The sequence below is a fragment of the Centruroides vittatus genome, unplaced genomic scaffold (genome assembly GCF_030686945.1).
Source record: "Centruroides vittatus isolate TY-2023 unplaced genomic scaffold, ASM3068694v2 contig_2818, whole genome shotgun sequence".
In the NCBI taxonomy this organism is placed as follows: domain Eukaryota; kingdom Metazoa; phylum Arthropoda; class Arachnida; order Scorpiones; family Buthidae; genus Centruroides; species Centruroides vittatus.
In genome coordinates this window covers 290,653-306,034 of record NW_027121792.1, presented here as the reverse complement: position 1 = coordinate 306,034, position 15,382 = coordinate 290,653, and the positions used below count along the sequence as shown (strand labels likewise).

The following is a 15,382-nucleotide window of genomic DNA, read 5'->3' as shown; positions in this document are numbered from 1 at the left end:
AATACTAATCCTAGAGGGTACAACCAAATTATTAAAGTTACTTTTAGTATATATAATTCCAAGTAAAGTCAAAACAATACAGAATTGTTATTATGATGAATAAAATATCAAAACAGAACTATCTAAATACAAAGAAGTCTCCACTAAAATTTTATAACAAATATATCTGAAACAGGATTCAAATTTGCATCCGTAAAGAAATAAACTAATAACAAATAATAAGGCTGCTTATTATTTTCTAAATGCATTATTTAGCATTAGAAAATATGTGCATTCTTATTCGTCAAAAAGAATTGACAAATAAGAATGCACTATTTTTTAGTCTGCTATTTTTTTAAAAATAATTTACCTTAGATGAAATTAACTTTCATAAAACTATATATACTTTATTGAAATAACTTAAAATTACATCATTAATTAAATTAAAAAGAACTTTTTTAACTTATTTAGTTGCCTTCATTCATTGAATTTACTTATTATTTCAAATAGTTAATTTAAAATGATATATATGATGTGTAATGTAAGAAAACAATAAAATTAATTAAAGTAATAATGTAACAAAGATTTGTATTAACAAAACTTGTTTAGTTTACTATTGTCTTTTAAATGCATTCATACCATCCATCTAATTTATTTTTCTAAACTTCAAATAAATCCAATTTCAGCAAGATGGTAAACATTCAAACTTTTCAAGATTACTGCCAGAAAATTCAGAATAAATTTTTTCTTATTAACAAATCAGATAAAGAAAATTGGTTGAAGCCAATATAAAAATACAAACTGTGATATAAAAATTGAATGTAATTATTATTAAAGTTCTTTATCCCAAACAGTTCAAATTTTACAAAATTCTAGATTATCTAACTGATTGCATTTATCCATTTTGGATTTGATCTCAAAGTCCAAATAAACTAATTACAATTGTATTCACTTGCTACAGCAAGGATGTGTTAATTTTTGTTCCAAATCCATTATAGATGATGATGTTATAAAACTTATGTATACCTATTTATGACTACATATGAGTGTGAATCTCATACACATATATCTTTGTAATGTTGATGTACGTGAATGCATACATATATACAAAAGTTGAGATTTTTAATAGTGATGGTAGATAGTTGGGATATTCATCTGCTATTGCAATTTTTACCAAAACTACCAAATATATTTGTATCCATGGTTGCCTTTAGTTTTCTCTTGTTTTCTGTCAATCCACACTTTACTATTATTAGAATTCCTACATGAATTTGCATCTTGAAAGCTGATAAATTTCCAATAATTTGTCCTCTCTGTATAATAATCTTTTGAAAACTATTTAAAATACCAAATATTGATTTTATTGTATTTTTTAAAGTGAATAAAATCTAAATGATTAATTCTCAACCCAATATCATTAAAAAATATTACTATAGCCTATGGTGTTTCCATTAAATCTGCAATCAGGCTAAAACTTTTTTGATGGGTTGACCCATGCCCCAGACTACTCCACAACAAATTTCAGCTTCAAATTTGCATGTGCTGTGGCATAAGAATTCAAAAACTTTCTGCAATATTTCCCATATATTTCAAGAAAACCTTTACCAATTTTGATCATATAAAAACCAATATGTGTTTTCCCAAAACCTAAAGGTCCATTATTTTAAAAAAATTTTACATGCAAATTTACTATGTGAAACAACCAAAACAAGAACTGCTTGAATTTTCACACCCCCAAGCAAAACCTGTTACAAGCTAAAAAATACACTGTCTGAGAACACAATGTCTGATCTGTGTCTGCAAAGTTTCATTAATTTATCTTGATGGTAAGATACCAAAAAATTAACAAAAAATTGTATGTTCAATTTCCCATAGGATATAATGGCATTCCCAAGGGCCATATTGTTTAAAATTGCTGTGCCATTCAGATCAAATGTCAATACAGAGAAAATCTAGACCCTTTTTGGTAAGCTATGTAAAGTTTTGTGATATGGGGTCAGTCTCTGGGGATCTGTGCGATAACCCTGATTTAATGTGTCAGGGTAGAATGGTCAAAGAAATAGAACAGTTACAGCAGTTCATAATTTTGTTTTTTTTTCATATATATATTTTATTAAACCTACAATTGACTGATTTCAATCAATTATTTTGCTCAATTCCTTTAATATTGTATGATACTAAATAATCAATGTAATAATCAATAATGCATTCTTCTGTAATTTTTTTCTATTCAAATTTATTGGATTTTCTTCACATTTAACCCAGAAGAACTGTTTAAACTTTTGAACTCCCCATCAGAGTCTGTTACAAGTTGAAAAATATACTGTCCAAGAGTACAATGTTCAATCTACATATCTGCAAAATTTCATTAATTTACCTTGATGGTAATATACTGAGAAAAATTAACAAAAAGTACATGTTTAGTTTCCTAAAGGATATGACTGCATTTCTGTTGAAACTCCATACTAAATGAATAAAGCAAACTTTGATAAATCCAGCTATAAATTTATTGAAATAAAAACACTTTCAATCAAATTATACTAATCATTTTCAGTATACCAAATAAATAACTGAATGATTTTTACATGTAACTAAGTAAAATTAAATGAAAAGTCCCGCTACGTTGTGGCAATAAAATGTCGCAAATCTACAAATTCTTAAATCTGAGATAGATGGGTTTAAAGTGTCTCTCAATTGTGCCAATTGAGAGACAATTTAAACCTATGAATTTAACATGAAATAAACAAAATGAATTTGATGTTTATTAATTTTATTAAACCTTGATTGTTTGATATTTATTAATTTAATTCATTTTACAAGATTTAATTTTCTGTATTTATTAATTATTACATTCTGATTTTTGAAATTTTCAGATTCATGAGTTCTTTATTTTGAATTCAGAAAGCTTATAACTGAAACTTTAAACCAATTCTTTTCTTCCAGTACCTTCTAAATTAATTATTATTATTATTAAAATTAGCAAGAGATGGCATCTAACTCCTACGTCTAGTACCAAATTACTTAGAATTTAATTGTCAATAATAGTAGTAATATGGTCTAATATAATATTGCAATTATTTGGCTTTAACATGTAAAAAACATGGACAAGGCCATTATGTAGTTGTACCATAGTGTTTATTTGATCAAAATTGGCAGAGGTTTTTCCAAAATATCCAGGAGAAAAGTGCAGAAAGTATTTGAATTTTCACACTTCAGTGCATGAGAGTTCAAAGCTGAAATTTGGTATAGGGTAGTTGGGGCAGGGGCCGACACACCAAAAAGTTTTGAACTGATTGTGAATTTAGCAGGAACACCACATGCTGTAGTAATGCCCTTTACTGACATTAAAATTTTTTCTATTTAATTTTTTTCAAGTTTATTTTTTAGTGTTTACTTGTTCATAATTATATCTACAATGAACTCCTAATGTAAATAAAATGGAAGAAATGGAGAAAACACAGAATATTTGAGATGATACCTTGTGAACTAAGCACTAGTCTCATGTCCTTGATGATAACTTTATGGTACAGAATGGTGCAGGTTAAATAAAAATTTCATGTTCTAGCAAATTTTTCAGGATGTTTGTAGGAAATTAAGGGTAATTCTATCAGCTAATATTAAACAATAAAATCTAGTCCACAACACCTACAACTAAAACATAATAAACATATATATGAAGAGGCCTATTATTGTCTACATATTTTAATTTATTTCAAGACTCAATTTTTGCTTCAATATGAAAGAAAAATTTTAATTTACTGCTTGCAAATTTCAGTATAAAGTTATATATTAATAAATGTTATCACATTAGATTATTTACAGCTAGAAATTCAATATTCTATCTAAAATAATTTATTAGTAAGAAATAAATAGAGAGGAGACAGTTTATATTAGAGATAAAAGATTAAATAATATAACTTTTCATTACAACTTTTCATTGATTTAATAATACCAAAATAGAAAAGAAAGTAATTTTTATTTTTAATTTAACCAAATTTCACAATTTATTTTTTTAACGGAAAAATTAAAGAACTACATGCAAATTATAATTTCTATTCCAAATATATACGCTGTTAATTTTTCCACAATTTAAAGTTATATAAAAGTTAATTATTATTAATATAATAACCAAAGTCTGTTTGTGACTTCATTTATTGTCTTTCTTTTTCAACAGATGGTGGTACTTCATAACATACTGTAATATTGATTATTTAAGATTATTTTTTATTATGTTGTTGTTATTAATTTTATTATTATAATATCCAAAGTCAGATTGTTGACCAGATGGTGCTACTTCATATCATTTAGCATTGCCATTTTTACTTTTCCCGGCTGTTATGTATACATAACATGGGAAAGTATTGGAATCATGTCAAATTTAACCCTCTGAGTTTTTTGAAAATCTCCATATCTTGAGACCTCCTGAATCTGAAAGTCAAAAAATTCTGTGTGTGTGTCAGCATCTATTTCGATTAATATCTCAGGAGCGTATAATAAATGGAGTAAATATAATAGATTCACTTAATTAATAGATGGGGTATAGATTAAGTAATGAAATTTGGCATGGTGGCTTGTATATGAGAGGCATTCGTGCTATTAAATTTTGGTGATTAAAGGTTGGGGGAGTGGTGAGATAAAAAGGATGTATTTCCAATATGGTCAGACTTTGACGATTTTACTCATTATCAATATACCGTATTTTATGGACTATAAAACGCACTTTTTTCTTCGAAAAATTGAGTCCAAAATTCAGGTGTGTCTTATAGTCCGTAGCGTCTTATAGGTTGTTTTTTTTCTTAAATTGCTTAAAAATTCAGGTGCGTCTTATAGTCCGTAAAATACGGTAATACTTTTTTATAAAAAACACAATTTTATTAAGTTATATTGTAATTAAAATTATAAAACTTACTTTCTAAATAAGATTTCATAATAGGAGGGAAAGTTATGCAAGTTATGCTCGTTGCTGGTTTTTTATTTAGAATTTGCCTTACCTCATTCAAGAAATCAAACAAATATTAATGTCTCTATTACTCAGAAAGGATAGCAAGGAAACCTTTTCCAAGACTGTATAATTTTTGGTATAGTTTGTATCTAGGATGCAAGTGGTAGAAGTATCTATACCATTATGGCCTGCCATGCTGTCCTGGTTGGGTCAGTCTGACACATGAGTAGCATTCAATGAGAACATAATACATTAATAATAATAATAATTAACAGAAGGGGTGGGATAAAACCTATATAAATACATTTCACTCTTTCTCGTACACTTGTAACATATTAACAAGTGAGTTCTGACTGAGTAGAATAAAAAGGCCAAACCATTAACAACATAGTTCCCTGTCAAGCATGACAGGGAACTATCTACTTATATTAATATTTTAATTCATCTGAAGTTAATTACTCTATATTGATTTCTAAGATAAATTAGTACATTATTTAATAATCAAAAAATTTAAGATAATATAGATCAATCACTCCATATTTTCATAATTTAAATTTGATTAATCACATTTTAAAGTTAGTTTAAAAATAAAAGATAATGTTAAGCAAAATTCATCTAGATCTGTGAGAATAAAAACTTAATTGTCTTATCTTTTTCAATTAATTGTAATTACTTACATTTAACATTACGATATAAAAGAAAAGGACTTTGAAGTTGAAATTCGATTTCTTCTGTTATAGGTTCAGTAAGATTAGTTGTATTCAGACGATTCATGATAATGAATCCATGATGAGGTTTTTGTGACCTAAAAGTTAAAATCATTTTAAATTATATTAATAAAAAGACAATTTCTTAGTTATTCAAATAATCCAAATAAAATAAGTTAATTTTTTAGTTTTTCAAATTATTTTCTAAAATAAACACATTACTTTCATAAATAAGCATTATTCTAAAGCCCATTAAATTTTTAATTTCTTGGACTTTCAGTTTTTTCCTTTTCATTAGAAATATCAACATTGAAGATCATTTCAATAACTTTTGCTAAAATGAATAAATACCGTAGTTAATTCGGATAAAAACTTTTGAGTTTTCTGAAAAATCTAATCAGTTTAAGAATCCCTTAATCTTATATATAAAATTCTCGTGTCACAATGTTAGTTACCTTACTCCTCCGAAACGGCTTTACCGATTTCTACCAAATTTTATATGCATATTCAGTAGGTCTGAGAATCGGCTACTATCTATTTTTCATACCCCTACACCATTTCCCCCTTTCAAAAATATATTTATATATGGATTAAGGCTTTTATGTCCAACAGATGGCGCTAACTTCCGACAACCTAAGTTTGCTTTTCTGTGAGGCATTATGCTTTTCTGTGAAAATGGACTGAAGCAGATCATTTTCTATCTATCTATATAAATAAAATATAACGTTCGTTTGTTCCTACCGATTCCTTTGAAATTTTGACACAACGTTGCATTCGAATACGCACGTGTTTTTATATAATATACATGTCGAAATTCCCCCCAGTGGGGGGAGATGGACGGGATTAAGGCTTACCGTGAAGAACTCGGCTTCTATTATACTATTTTACATGCGGTTTTTTGCGTTTTTACTTGCGTTTTAATAGGTTACGTCAACAGAATATACACTAAAAAGGAATTTTTCGATATTCCCCAGCGGGAAAAGTGACGGGATTAAGGCTTACTGTGAAGAACTCGACTTTTATTATACTATTTTAGATGCGTTTTTGATTGCGTTTTAATAGGGTACGTCAGGAGAATGTACACTAAGAAGGGATGTTTTGAAATTCCCCCCACGGGGGAAGTGTTATACATTTATAATAGATACATTTTGAGCCACAACAACGCGTGGCCGGGTCAGCTAGAAATTACCTAGAAATAATTTATATGGCAAAACAACGTTTGCCGGGTCAGCTAGACAGGAGGAATGAACCCTACATCAAGAATGAAGAATGCTTGAATGAATCTCAAGTTTAAGTAAGGTAAAATTTGGTAAAAATCGGTAAAGCCGTTTCGGAGGAGTAAGGTAACTAACATTGTGACACGAGAATTTTATATATAAGATTATTATTATTATTGGATAATAAAGGGGCCAGTTTTCTACTTGAGAATCCGGGTTCGAATCCGTATCAGAAATTTCATGCAGATGGGGCCAAACTTAACAATAATAAGCCCATAACTGTAATAAATATATACTATGCTATCCAGTTATGAGTACTTGGTGTTGACGGGGGAAGAAGTTAAAATAAAAATTCAAATGTTTATTTTAACAATATATTTGTTTTTAAAACGAAAATATTGGTGAAAGGAATATGACGACACAATCTTGTACAAGGATACAATTTATTAATTGGAAAATGAATATTTATACTCAAATATGATATGAATAAGACGTGGCATCAATTTTGACAACAGCAATCCGTTAACGATGTGCGCAATTTCAAAAAATCCCTTCTTAGTGTACATTCTCTTGACGTACCCTATTAAAACGCAATCAAAAACGCATCTAAAATAGTATAATAAAAGCCGAGTTCTTCACAGTAAGCCTTAATCCCGTCACTTTTCCCGCTGGGGAATATCGAAAAATTCCTTTTTAGTGTATATTCCGTTGACGTAACCTATTAAAACGCAATTAAAAACGCAAAAAACCGCATGTAAAATAGTATAATAGAAGCCGAGTTCTTCACGGTAAACCTTAACACGTTGACTGCCACGTGACTTTTTAGGATTCTGTTGTAAAACGCCAACTTAATTTAATTATATTATATTATTAAAAACTCTAATCAGAGTATATAGTAATAATCAAATAGCATATAGAATGTGTTTTTCTTAAAATAAAGGTATTACGAATTATCTCGTAGTTGGCTTATGTAACAGAAAGCTCTTCGCTAAAGCCAAACTACGAGTTAATTCGTGCACAGACACGATTCGTCCTGTCACTTCGCTACAGCCAATCGGAGATGTGCGTCTAAATTCATTAGTAATAAATCGGATATAGAGGCGAGCACATCACATTTACGTCTTTTTTGAGAGTGTTATTTTTTATTTATTCTTATAATCAAATTATAAATATCCCAAAATGGATAAGAAAAGACCACTGACTAAAAAACAACTTGATTACTACACTAATCTAAGTGATTCAGAATCTGACAAAATTTTTGGTGAGGATGGGGGAGTTTATTTGGCAGCGAAATGGTCCTGTTACTGTATGTAAATGGAAAGACAAACGAGAAGTCCTTACCATTTCAAACATGCACGTTGTTGAAATGGTAGAGGTGTTCAATCGCAATGGAAAATGTTCGATGAAACCGAATATAATTCGAGATTATAATCATGGAATGTCTGGCATTGACGATCAGATCAAATGCTATCGTACTACACAGCTCTAAGAAAGACTATTAGATGGCCCAAAAAGGTTGCATTACATATTATAGAAATATATATACATAATGCGCACAAACTCTTTCAAAAAGCAACTTCTTCTAAAATAAAACTTATAAAGTTTAGAGAAGCATTCGTCAAAGCGTTGATTGGAGAAGAGATTCAACCAGTTTCAAAAAAAATTAAATTGCAGAAGCTTCACTATTTACAGAGTATCCCATCTACTCAGAAAAAACAACATCTGACAAAGCCATGTCGAATTTGTACCAAAGCTAAAAAACGCCGAGAAACGCGTTATTTCTGTCCAATCTGTCTTGAGAAGCCAGCCCTTTGCATAGAAGATTGTTTTAAAAATTATCACAAACAATAAAAATATCGTTTTGCTTTTGATTTTGAATAAACATTTTATAATATTTTCTGTTCGTTTAAATTTATATTTCTGTTTTATAAATTATCACAAACAATAAAAATATTGTTTTGCTTTCGATTTTGAATAAACTTTTTATGATTATATTTTCTGTTCATTTATTAATAAATGTTCTGTTCATGTAAGCCAAACTTGATTTTTTGTTCTTGCCCCTGAAGCTATCTATTCATATTTACACTGATATACTACGAATTACATCGTAGCTGCACAAATATGGCAAGGAAACAAACTACGATATAACTCGTAGGTGGCGTCCTAGGCAGAAACGGTAACTACGAGTCATCTCGTAGATGGCAGTCAACGTGTTAATCCCGTCACTTTTCCCGCTGGGGAATATCGAAAAATTCCTTTTTAGTGTATATTCTGTTGACGTAACCTATTAAAATGCAATCAAAAACGCAAAAAACCGCATGTAAAATAGTATAATAGAAGCCGAGTTCTTCACAGTAAGCGTTAATCCCGCTGGCCTTCCCTCAGCTATAATCAGTGGCAGACAAAATTTAATTCAATGCAATTATATCTAGATTGTCAGAAATAAAATGAACCAACTGGCAAAAATATTTAGACCTATATCAATATAGTAGTATAATGGCTTTGAAATCATTTTCTAACATGCAATATTAATTTTACAAACTGCCTTTGCTTTTTGATTTTTACTAATATAATAATTTTAAAGCAATAACTAATTAAATAACTTACCTCTCATAAACAAATAAAGTTCCCTCAATTTCTGTTTTTTCCTTAAAGACATGGATAAACCATTAATTTCAAACATAATTATATGTAAGTTGTTATATTATATAATATAATAAAATAATATATAATATAATTATATTACAAAATTTTTAAGTTGTTCTTCATCATATATATAAACTCGGATACTTGAAAATAAAAACATTTCAAAATATTTACAAAGGAAAATCAAAGAATATTTTTAAATTTATGCAATACATATATCGACTGAAAATAAAGTTATATTTTTAAATTAAGTATCATTAAAAACTATTAGAAAAAATTAATTAATCATTATTTAAATCTCATTATACATGACAATATGAGAGAGATAATGGACAAACAATTAGCATTTCGATGACAACACATGATCATGATTCTCAAGTACTTTTTTTCTTTTCTTTCTATTTTAAAATTACTTAATGATTTATGATTGTGATAATTAAATACATTTATGATTTAGATCACAGGTCAGTAACTAGTGACCTGTGGGCTAAACGCAGCCAGAGTATACGTTGTGCAGTTAATTACTTTTTATTCTCTTGTGGCAAATTTAATTATAAAATTCTTTATAAAATGTTTTTTATCAAAAAAATACATATTTAAATATTTACATTTATTTTTATAAATACTTATTCATTCTTTTTGGTAATACCACACGTATGATTTTTGTATTGGATATTATTTTGTAGTGTATTGGTTCTGCTGCATGGCAACGATTATGCCAGAATTCTCTTTATTAGAGTATTTCATTTCCACAGTCCATAATATTCTTTTGTAATTTAAATATTTACAGCTCATTTCTTCAAAAGAAAACTAAAGTTTGCCCTATGAATCACTAAATGGACACCAGTCTGAATTAAACAGTTAAGTCAGGAAAGCATTTTTGATAGTCTTAACACACACTTGGTGGATGAGTGTTCAGACACACTGATAAAAAGAGAAAAGTGATATTTATATCATGACAAAAGGTGCAAAATGTTTCCTTCTGTTTGTGTTATGATCAGATGAAACTGTTGTAGTCATTTGCATAATTTTGCACACTTCTGGAGGTTAGTGTATTTGCCAAAATACCACATGGAAACAAGTACCAAATGACTGCCTAAATATCAGGCTACAATATGTCTAGTTAAATCATTTAACTAGCAATATTGTAGTTTGATATTTAGGCAATCGTTTGGTGATGTATTATAAACTCATCGAGCTTAAGATGTTATTACATGGAAACAAGTTTATAGATTTTCAGTGCAGCATGATTATTGGATGCCATTGCAGTAATCAGTCTTTATGTAACATTTCCAGACTTCTGGACTTCTGTTGTAGATGTTATTACCAATGGAAAGAAAATGGAGAATGTGGACCTGCACATTGATACAGAAGGCTTCAGAAACTCACTGATTGTGGGAAGAGAGCATTAGTGCAAATTTTGAAAAAAAATTGCATGTCAGCTGCTACTGATATTAGAACTTTCAGCAAGTATAACTGTAGCAATGACAAAGTTGTCCAGTGGGAGTTTGCACACTGCAGTTATTACACCAGGAGTGCTGCCTATAATCCCAAATCTCCTGATCCAATGCTCCAAATGGTGTAAACAATAATGCTCCTGGATCACAGATGACTGGAAAAAAGTCACATGGAGTGACAAATCATACTATACACTTTATCAGTTGGATGAGTGAGTTTGGATTTAGCACTTGCCCAGAAAATGGTTGTGTTGTTCCCATAGTACGATGTGGCAGAGGATTAATGATGGTTTGGAGCAGTTTCTGCTGGCACAGACTGGATCCTTTGGTTCTGATGCCTGATAAAATAGAACCTCTTTGCCCAACATGCAATTATTGTAACGTTGTTTAAATTTTAGGTTGACTTTTATCTAGGAAACAAGTAAAACGGCAAAACCATATTTGGGACAAGACTGTCTCGGAGACTCACTACTAAGCGGAATCACTTTGACGCTCAAGGCGGATCTCGTTCTCATTTTCCAATCTTCTTTGATATCACTGATTTTGAGCGCGATCGTCCAAACTTCGCCGGCCACAACCATGAGGTCATCCATGATGCATTTTCGGTGAAATTAACCTATCCAATGTAGAAATTTCTTTCCGTTATGTGTCAGCCCAAGTTGAATTTTTGTCGATGCCTAACAAAAATTTCCTGTTTTTGAAAAAAATAATTGTGGCTACTGTATCATCCGAAATTATTTTTTTATTTTGCACAAACAATATTTGGTTGCTTCCTACCTTGTCTGTTGACCTCGACCACGTGTTCTGCGTCTTTTGTTCTGTCGGTAAAAATTAACTGAAACTGATAATTTACTTAATTTGTATTGGCTACGCGATATTTACAATAGTGTTGAGATATAATATAGATCCAAGAACGGCACGGCTGTCGAATCGAAAGGTTAACTAAATGAAATAAAAAGATGTCTCTCCTCGTTAAAGTTTAGGAGCAAAGTGAGGTCAAAGGGCGAAGGTCACACGGTGGCACCCTCTGCCCTACACATCAAATTTTTATCAGTCCCACGATTTTACTATACTGTACTAGATAATGTTAAAAAAAACCCACTTGTAACGACATATAACACTGTTTTAACATCATATTTGAAGCACTCCAAAATTTACAAAATTAGATTAAAAATTTTATTTATCATAGAAGATACTACGTGTTCAGTCCTAAGGTCAGAGTTCACTTCTCAGAATGACTGTGGGTGGTACTCTCCCCACCTGACTTCAGTGGGGTGAGGTGCTTGTTTTGCCTGTTTGTAGAAGAGGGTCGCCATTTTGTATTTTATTTTGACTCGGTTCTTGGTCCCCTGACCATTTACAAGTCTGGATTTTTTTATGCACAAATGATTTGGGCACCTAATACTCTGTTCCAAATATCAACTCCTGACATGTACTCATTCATACCTCTAAGCTGGTAACAAAAATGGCAGAACAATTTTATAGAGCTCAAACCCAAGCTCTAAGTAACTTCTAACACTTGGAGATGTTAAAAATCATTATCACAGAGGCCTATTTACTATACTTATATATTGGTTTTTTGTTTTTTTTTTTTGTAAAAGTTGGCAGTTAATGAGACTCTCTCTTCCCACTCAAAGAGCCCTAAGAGAGTTACAAGAGTGTATATTTGGTTTCAAGAATGACTCACCAATGCATAGGGAAGCTGCCCATTCGGTAGTCTGTGGGACAACAGCATGTAATATACCGAGAAGAGATAGAGACGTAGAAGTATCACCAAGCCTCTGAGCATTCATGAACTGTATATATAGCTTATTATACTAATAAAAATAGAAATAGAGGGCTAAATCTAAACTTATATACAAGAATAAATACAATAAATACTAAACTAAGACTTAAGTAACATATAGTTGTAGACACCAACACCCAAACGTAATATACATATAAAGACAAGAATCACAAAACAGTACAATTGGTTTTTTTCTTTTCTTTCTTTTTTTTTAATTATATTTTATTTTTTTATTGTATTTATTTATTTCATTATTATTATTATATTTATTTTTTTATATCTTTTATCATCATTATTATTATTTTTATTTTTTTTAAATATAAATATATATATATATACATACATACATACATACAAGTAACACAAACAAATACAAAACATAATAAATTATAAATAGATGAAAACAGTAGTCAGTAGTGGGTAGGTGCAGATCAACAAACAGAGTATACAAAGTACAGTAAGGATAGGAAAAGGTTACTTGTCTAGTTTGGTCCTTATTTGTTGAAGCTTTCTATGATGCAACGTTTGAAGATTTTAAGATCATCTTCGTTCTGTGTGAGTTCACTTAGTGCCACGGGCCAGGTAATTAATTTGTTTGTGAAGTGTGTAATGAGTTGCCTCCGCCAAGGGTCGAAAAGAGCACAATTATATATTATGTGTTTTACAGTGTCGGGTACATTATCTCCACAGTTACAGTTTGGTCAATTTATAATTTTGAATCTAGTTAGATAATTATTAAATTTGCCATGTTTTGTAAGTATTTGTGTTAGCCAAAAATCATGGGTTATAATTTTGCAGTTATATATATATATATATATATATATATATATATATATATATTGGTTAAATGGTTTCTATTCTTATATCATCAATTTTGTTGTTCTATCAAATAATCAGTAAATACAGTATTCTTAGTAATCACATTACTTTTACTTCTTCCCAGAAACATAATGGATGGCCTAGCAGAAAAGATGTAAACATCCTTGTTCCAAAATTTCTAAGTTTATAATGAATATACAGCATAAAAACTAAGTACTGTATATTACTGCCTTAAAGTCAGATGACCACCAAAATCTGGTCACTAATCACTTGAGAAGAAGACATACATATGATTTGCACTGTTTGTTTATATATATGTAATTGGTTCTCATATGCAAGTCCAATGAAGCTTATTCATTATGATTCTGTAAAAAATCTTGACTATCCATGTATTAGAAAACTGACCAATGGAAGATTTCTCCAAATCTCCATATGTACAGTACCATAATGTAGAGAATTTTGTTGACAGGTATCCTGGATGATAAAGCAGGGGTTCAGAATATGTCTGATTGCACAAATGAGAATCCGGGTAAATTAAAGCAGTTCCAGAAAAATTCATGATAGAAAATTAATATTACTGCAACAGCCACAAAAATATAGAGTAGACATTATAGCCTACAGACATTAATTGGGAATATTCACCAAAATGTTGGAAAACTGTTTTAAAAGTAAAATTAATACATTGTTTACTTTGTTTCTTATCAGTTCAGTCACTTATGTTGCTGTCTACTTACACAGTTATGTGCTTGCAGTAAGAGTGAGTCAGTCTTAGTTACAGAACCATGGTTTAAATTTTTTACAAAAAACCAAAACCAAAAGAGCTTTGAAAAAACTAAAGAAGAAAACCTGTTTTATTTCGAAATTTTTTGACATTGATGGTTTACCTGTTTTAAAATTTTATTAAATTATTAATTTATTTGTAAATTGTTTTATTTTGTTTTCACTAATTTTCAGGGAAGTTTTTGTATATATATTCTGGAGAAATTTTTGGTCCTGAAAATATTCTGCATCTCTTCACTGATGTACCAAAAGATACTCAGTTATAAATCTTCCTTGTTGCAAGTTTATCTGGTTGCACTAAAGAACTCATATAACGCTCTACTTGCTCCTTCCTGTTTGATCGGTCAGAATAGAGCAGTTGTTTGGATTATTTGCTGATCGATGAGAACTCCGATCCAAAATGCATTTAAATAAAACATCTGAGAATAAAATAGTCTTCTGTATAATTCTTGAATTTTTACATACCTCAAAGCCTGTTACCAGTGTGTAATTAACATCAAAAACAAAAAATTAAATTTCATAAACGTTTTCGAACCTTCTGAGGTTCTTCTTCAGGTGACGACAAATTTCCGTTAGAATGTCATTAAACTCGAACTCTGTGAATGCTGGATTTGAAGGACATAACATTTCTATTTATTTGTCCAAAAAAACCCCTTTTAAGTGTTATAAAAGTAAATTCAATAAATTTCTATTAAAAAATGAATTATAACTATAACTGATGTGAAATAAACTAAATTACAGATATTCCTTGCTTAACATCAATAATCTGTTCTTGAAAATTACATATTCTGTAGGAAAATGTTAACTGGAAACTTATTTCCCATTACTGTATTTTAAAAAAGGAGAAACTGTATGTTACAAAATTAACAAAACAACTGTTTATTGGCATTACAGAAAAGACTTATTTATGCAAGTACTTTTGACAGTAAACGACTGTTCTCTTCAGGCAATATTACCATTCACAGAGAACAGTATGTCCCTATTTGAAAAATGGAATATAAATAATAAAGCACTTTATATAAAACATCTATTTAACTGGAGAACTAACA

General features: G+C 29.8%; 1 protein-coding gene across 1 annotated transcript in view; it reads right to left on the bottom strand.

Annotated features, from left to right (window-relative positions):
- DCP1 (decapping protein 1) overlaps positions 1–15,382 on the bottom strand; it is a 55,118-nt gene that overhangs the window by 29,237 nt on the left and 10,499 nt on the right. Inside the window, exons 2-3 of the mRNA XM_067266686.1 lie at positions 9,453–9,493; positions 5,599–5,726 (exon numbers count right to left, since the gene is read on the bottom strand). Coding sequence (XP_067122787.1) covers positions 5,599–5,726; positions 9,453–9,493 — 169 coding nt within the window. The remainder of the gene's footprint in view (positions 1–5,598; positions 5,727–9,452; positions 9,494–15,382) is intronic.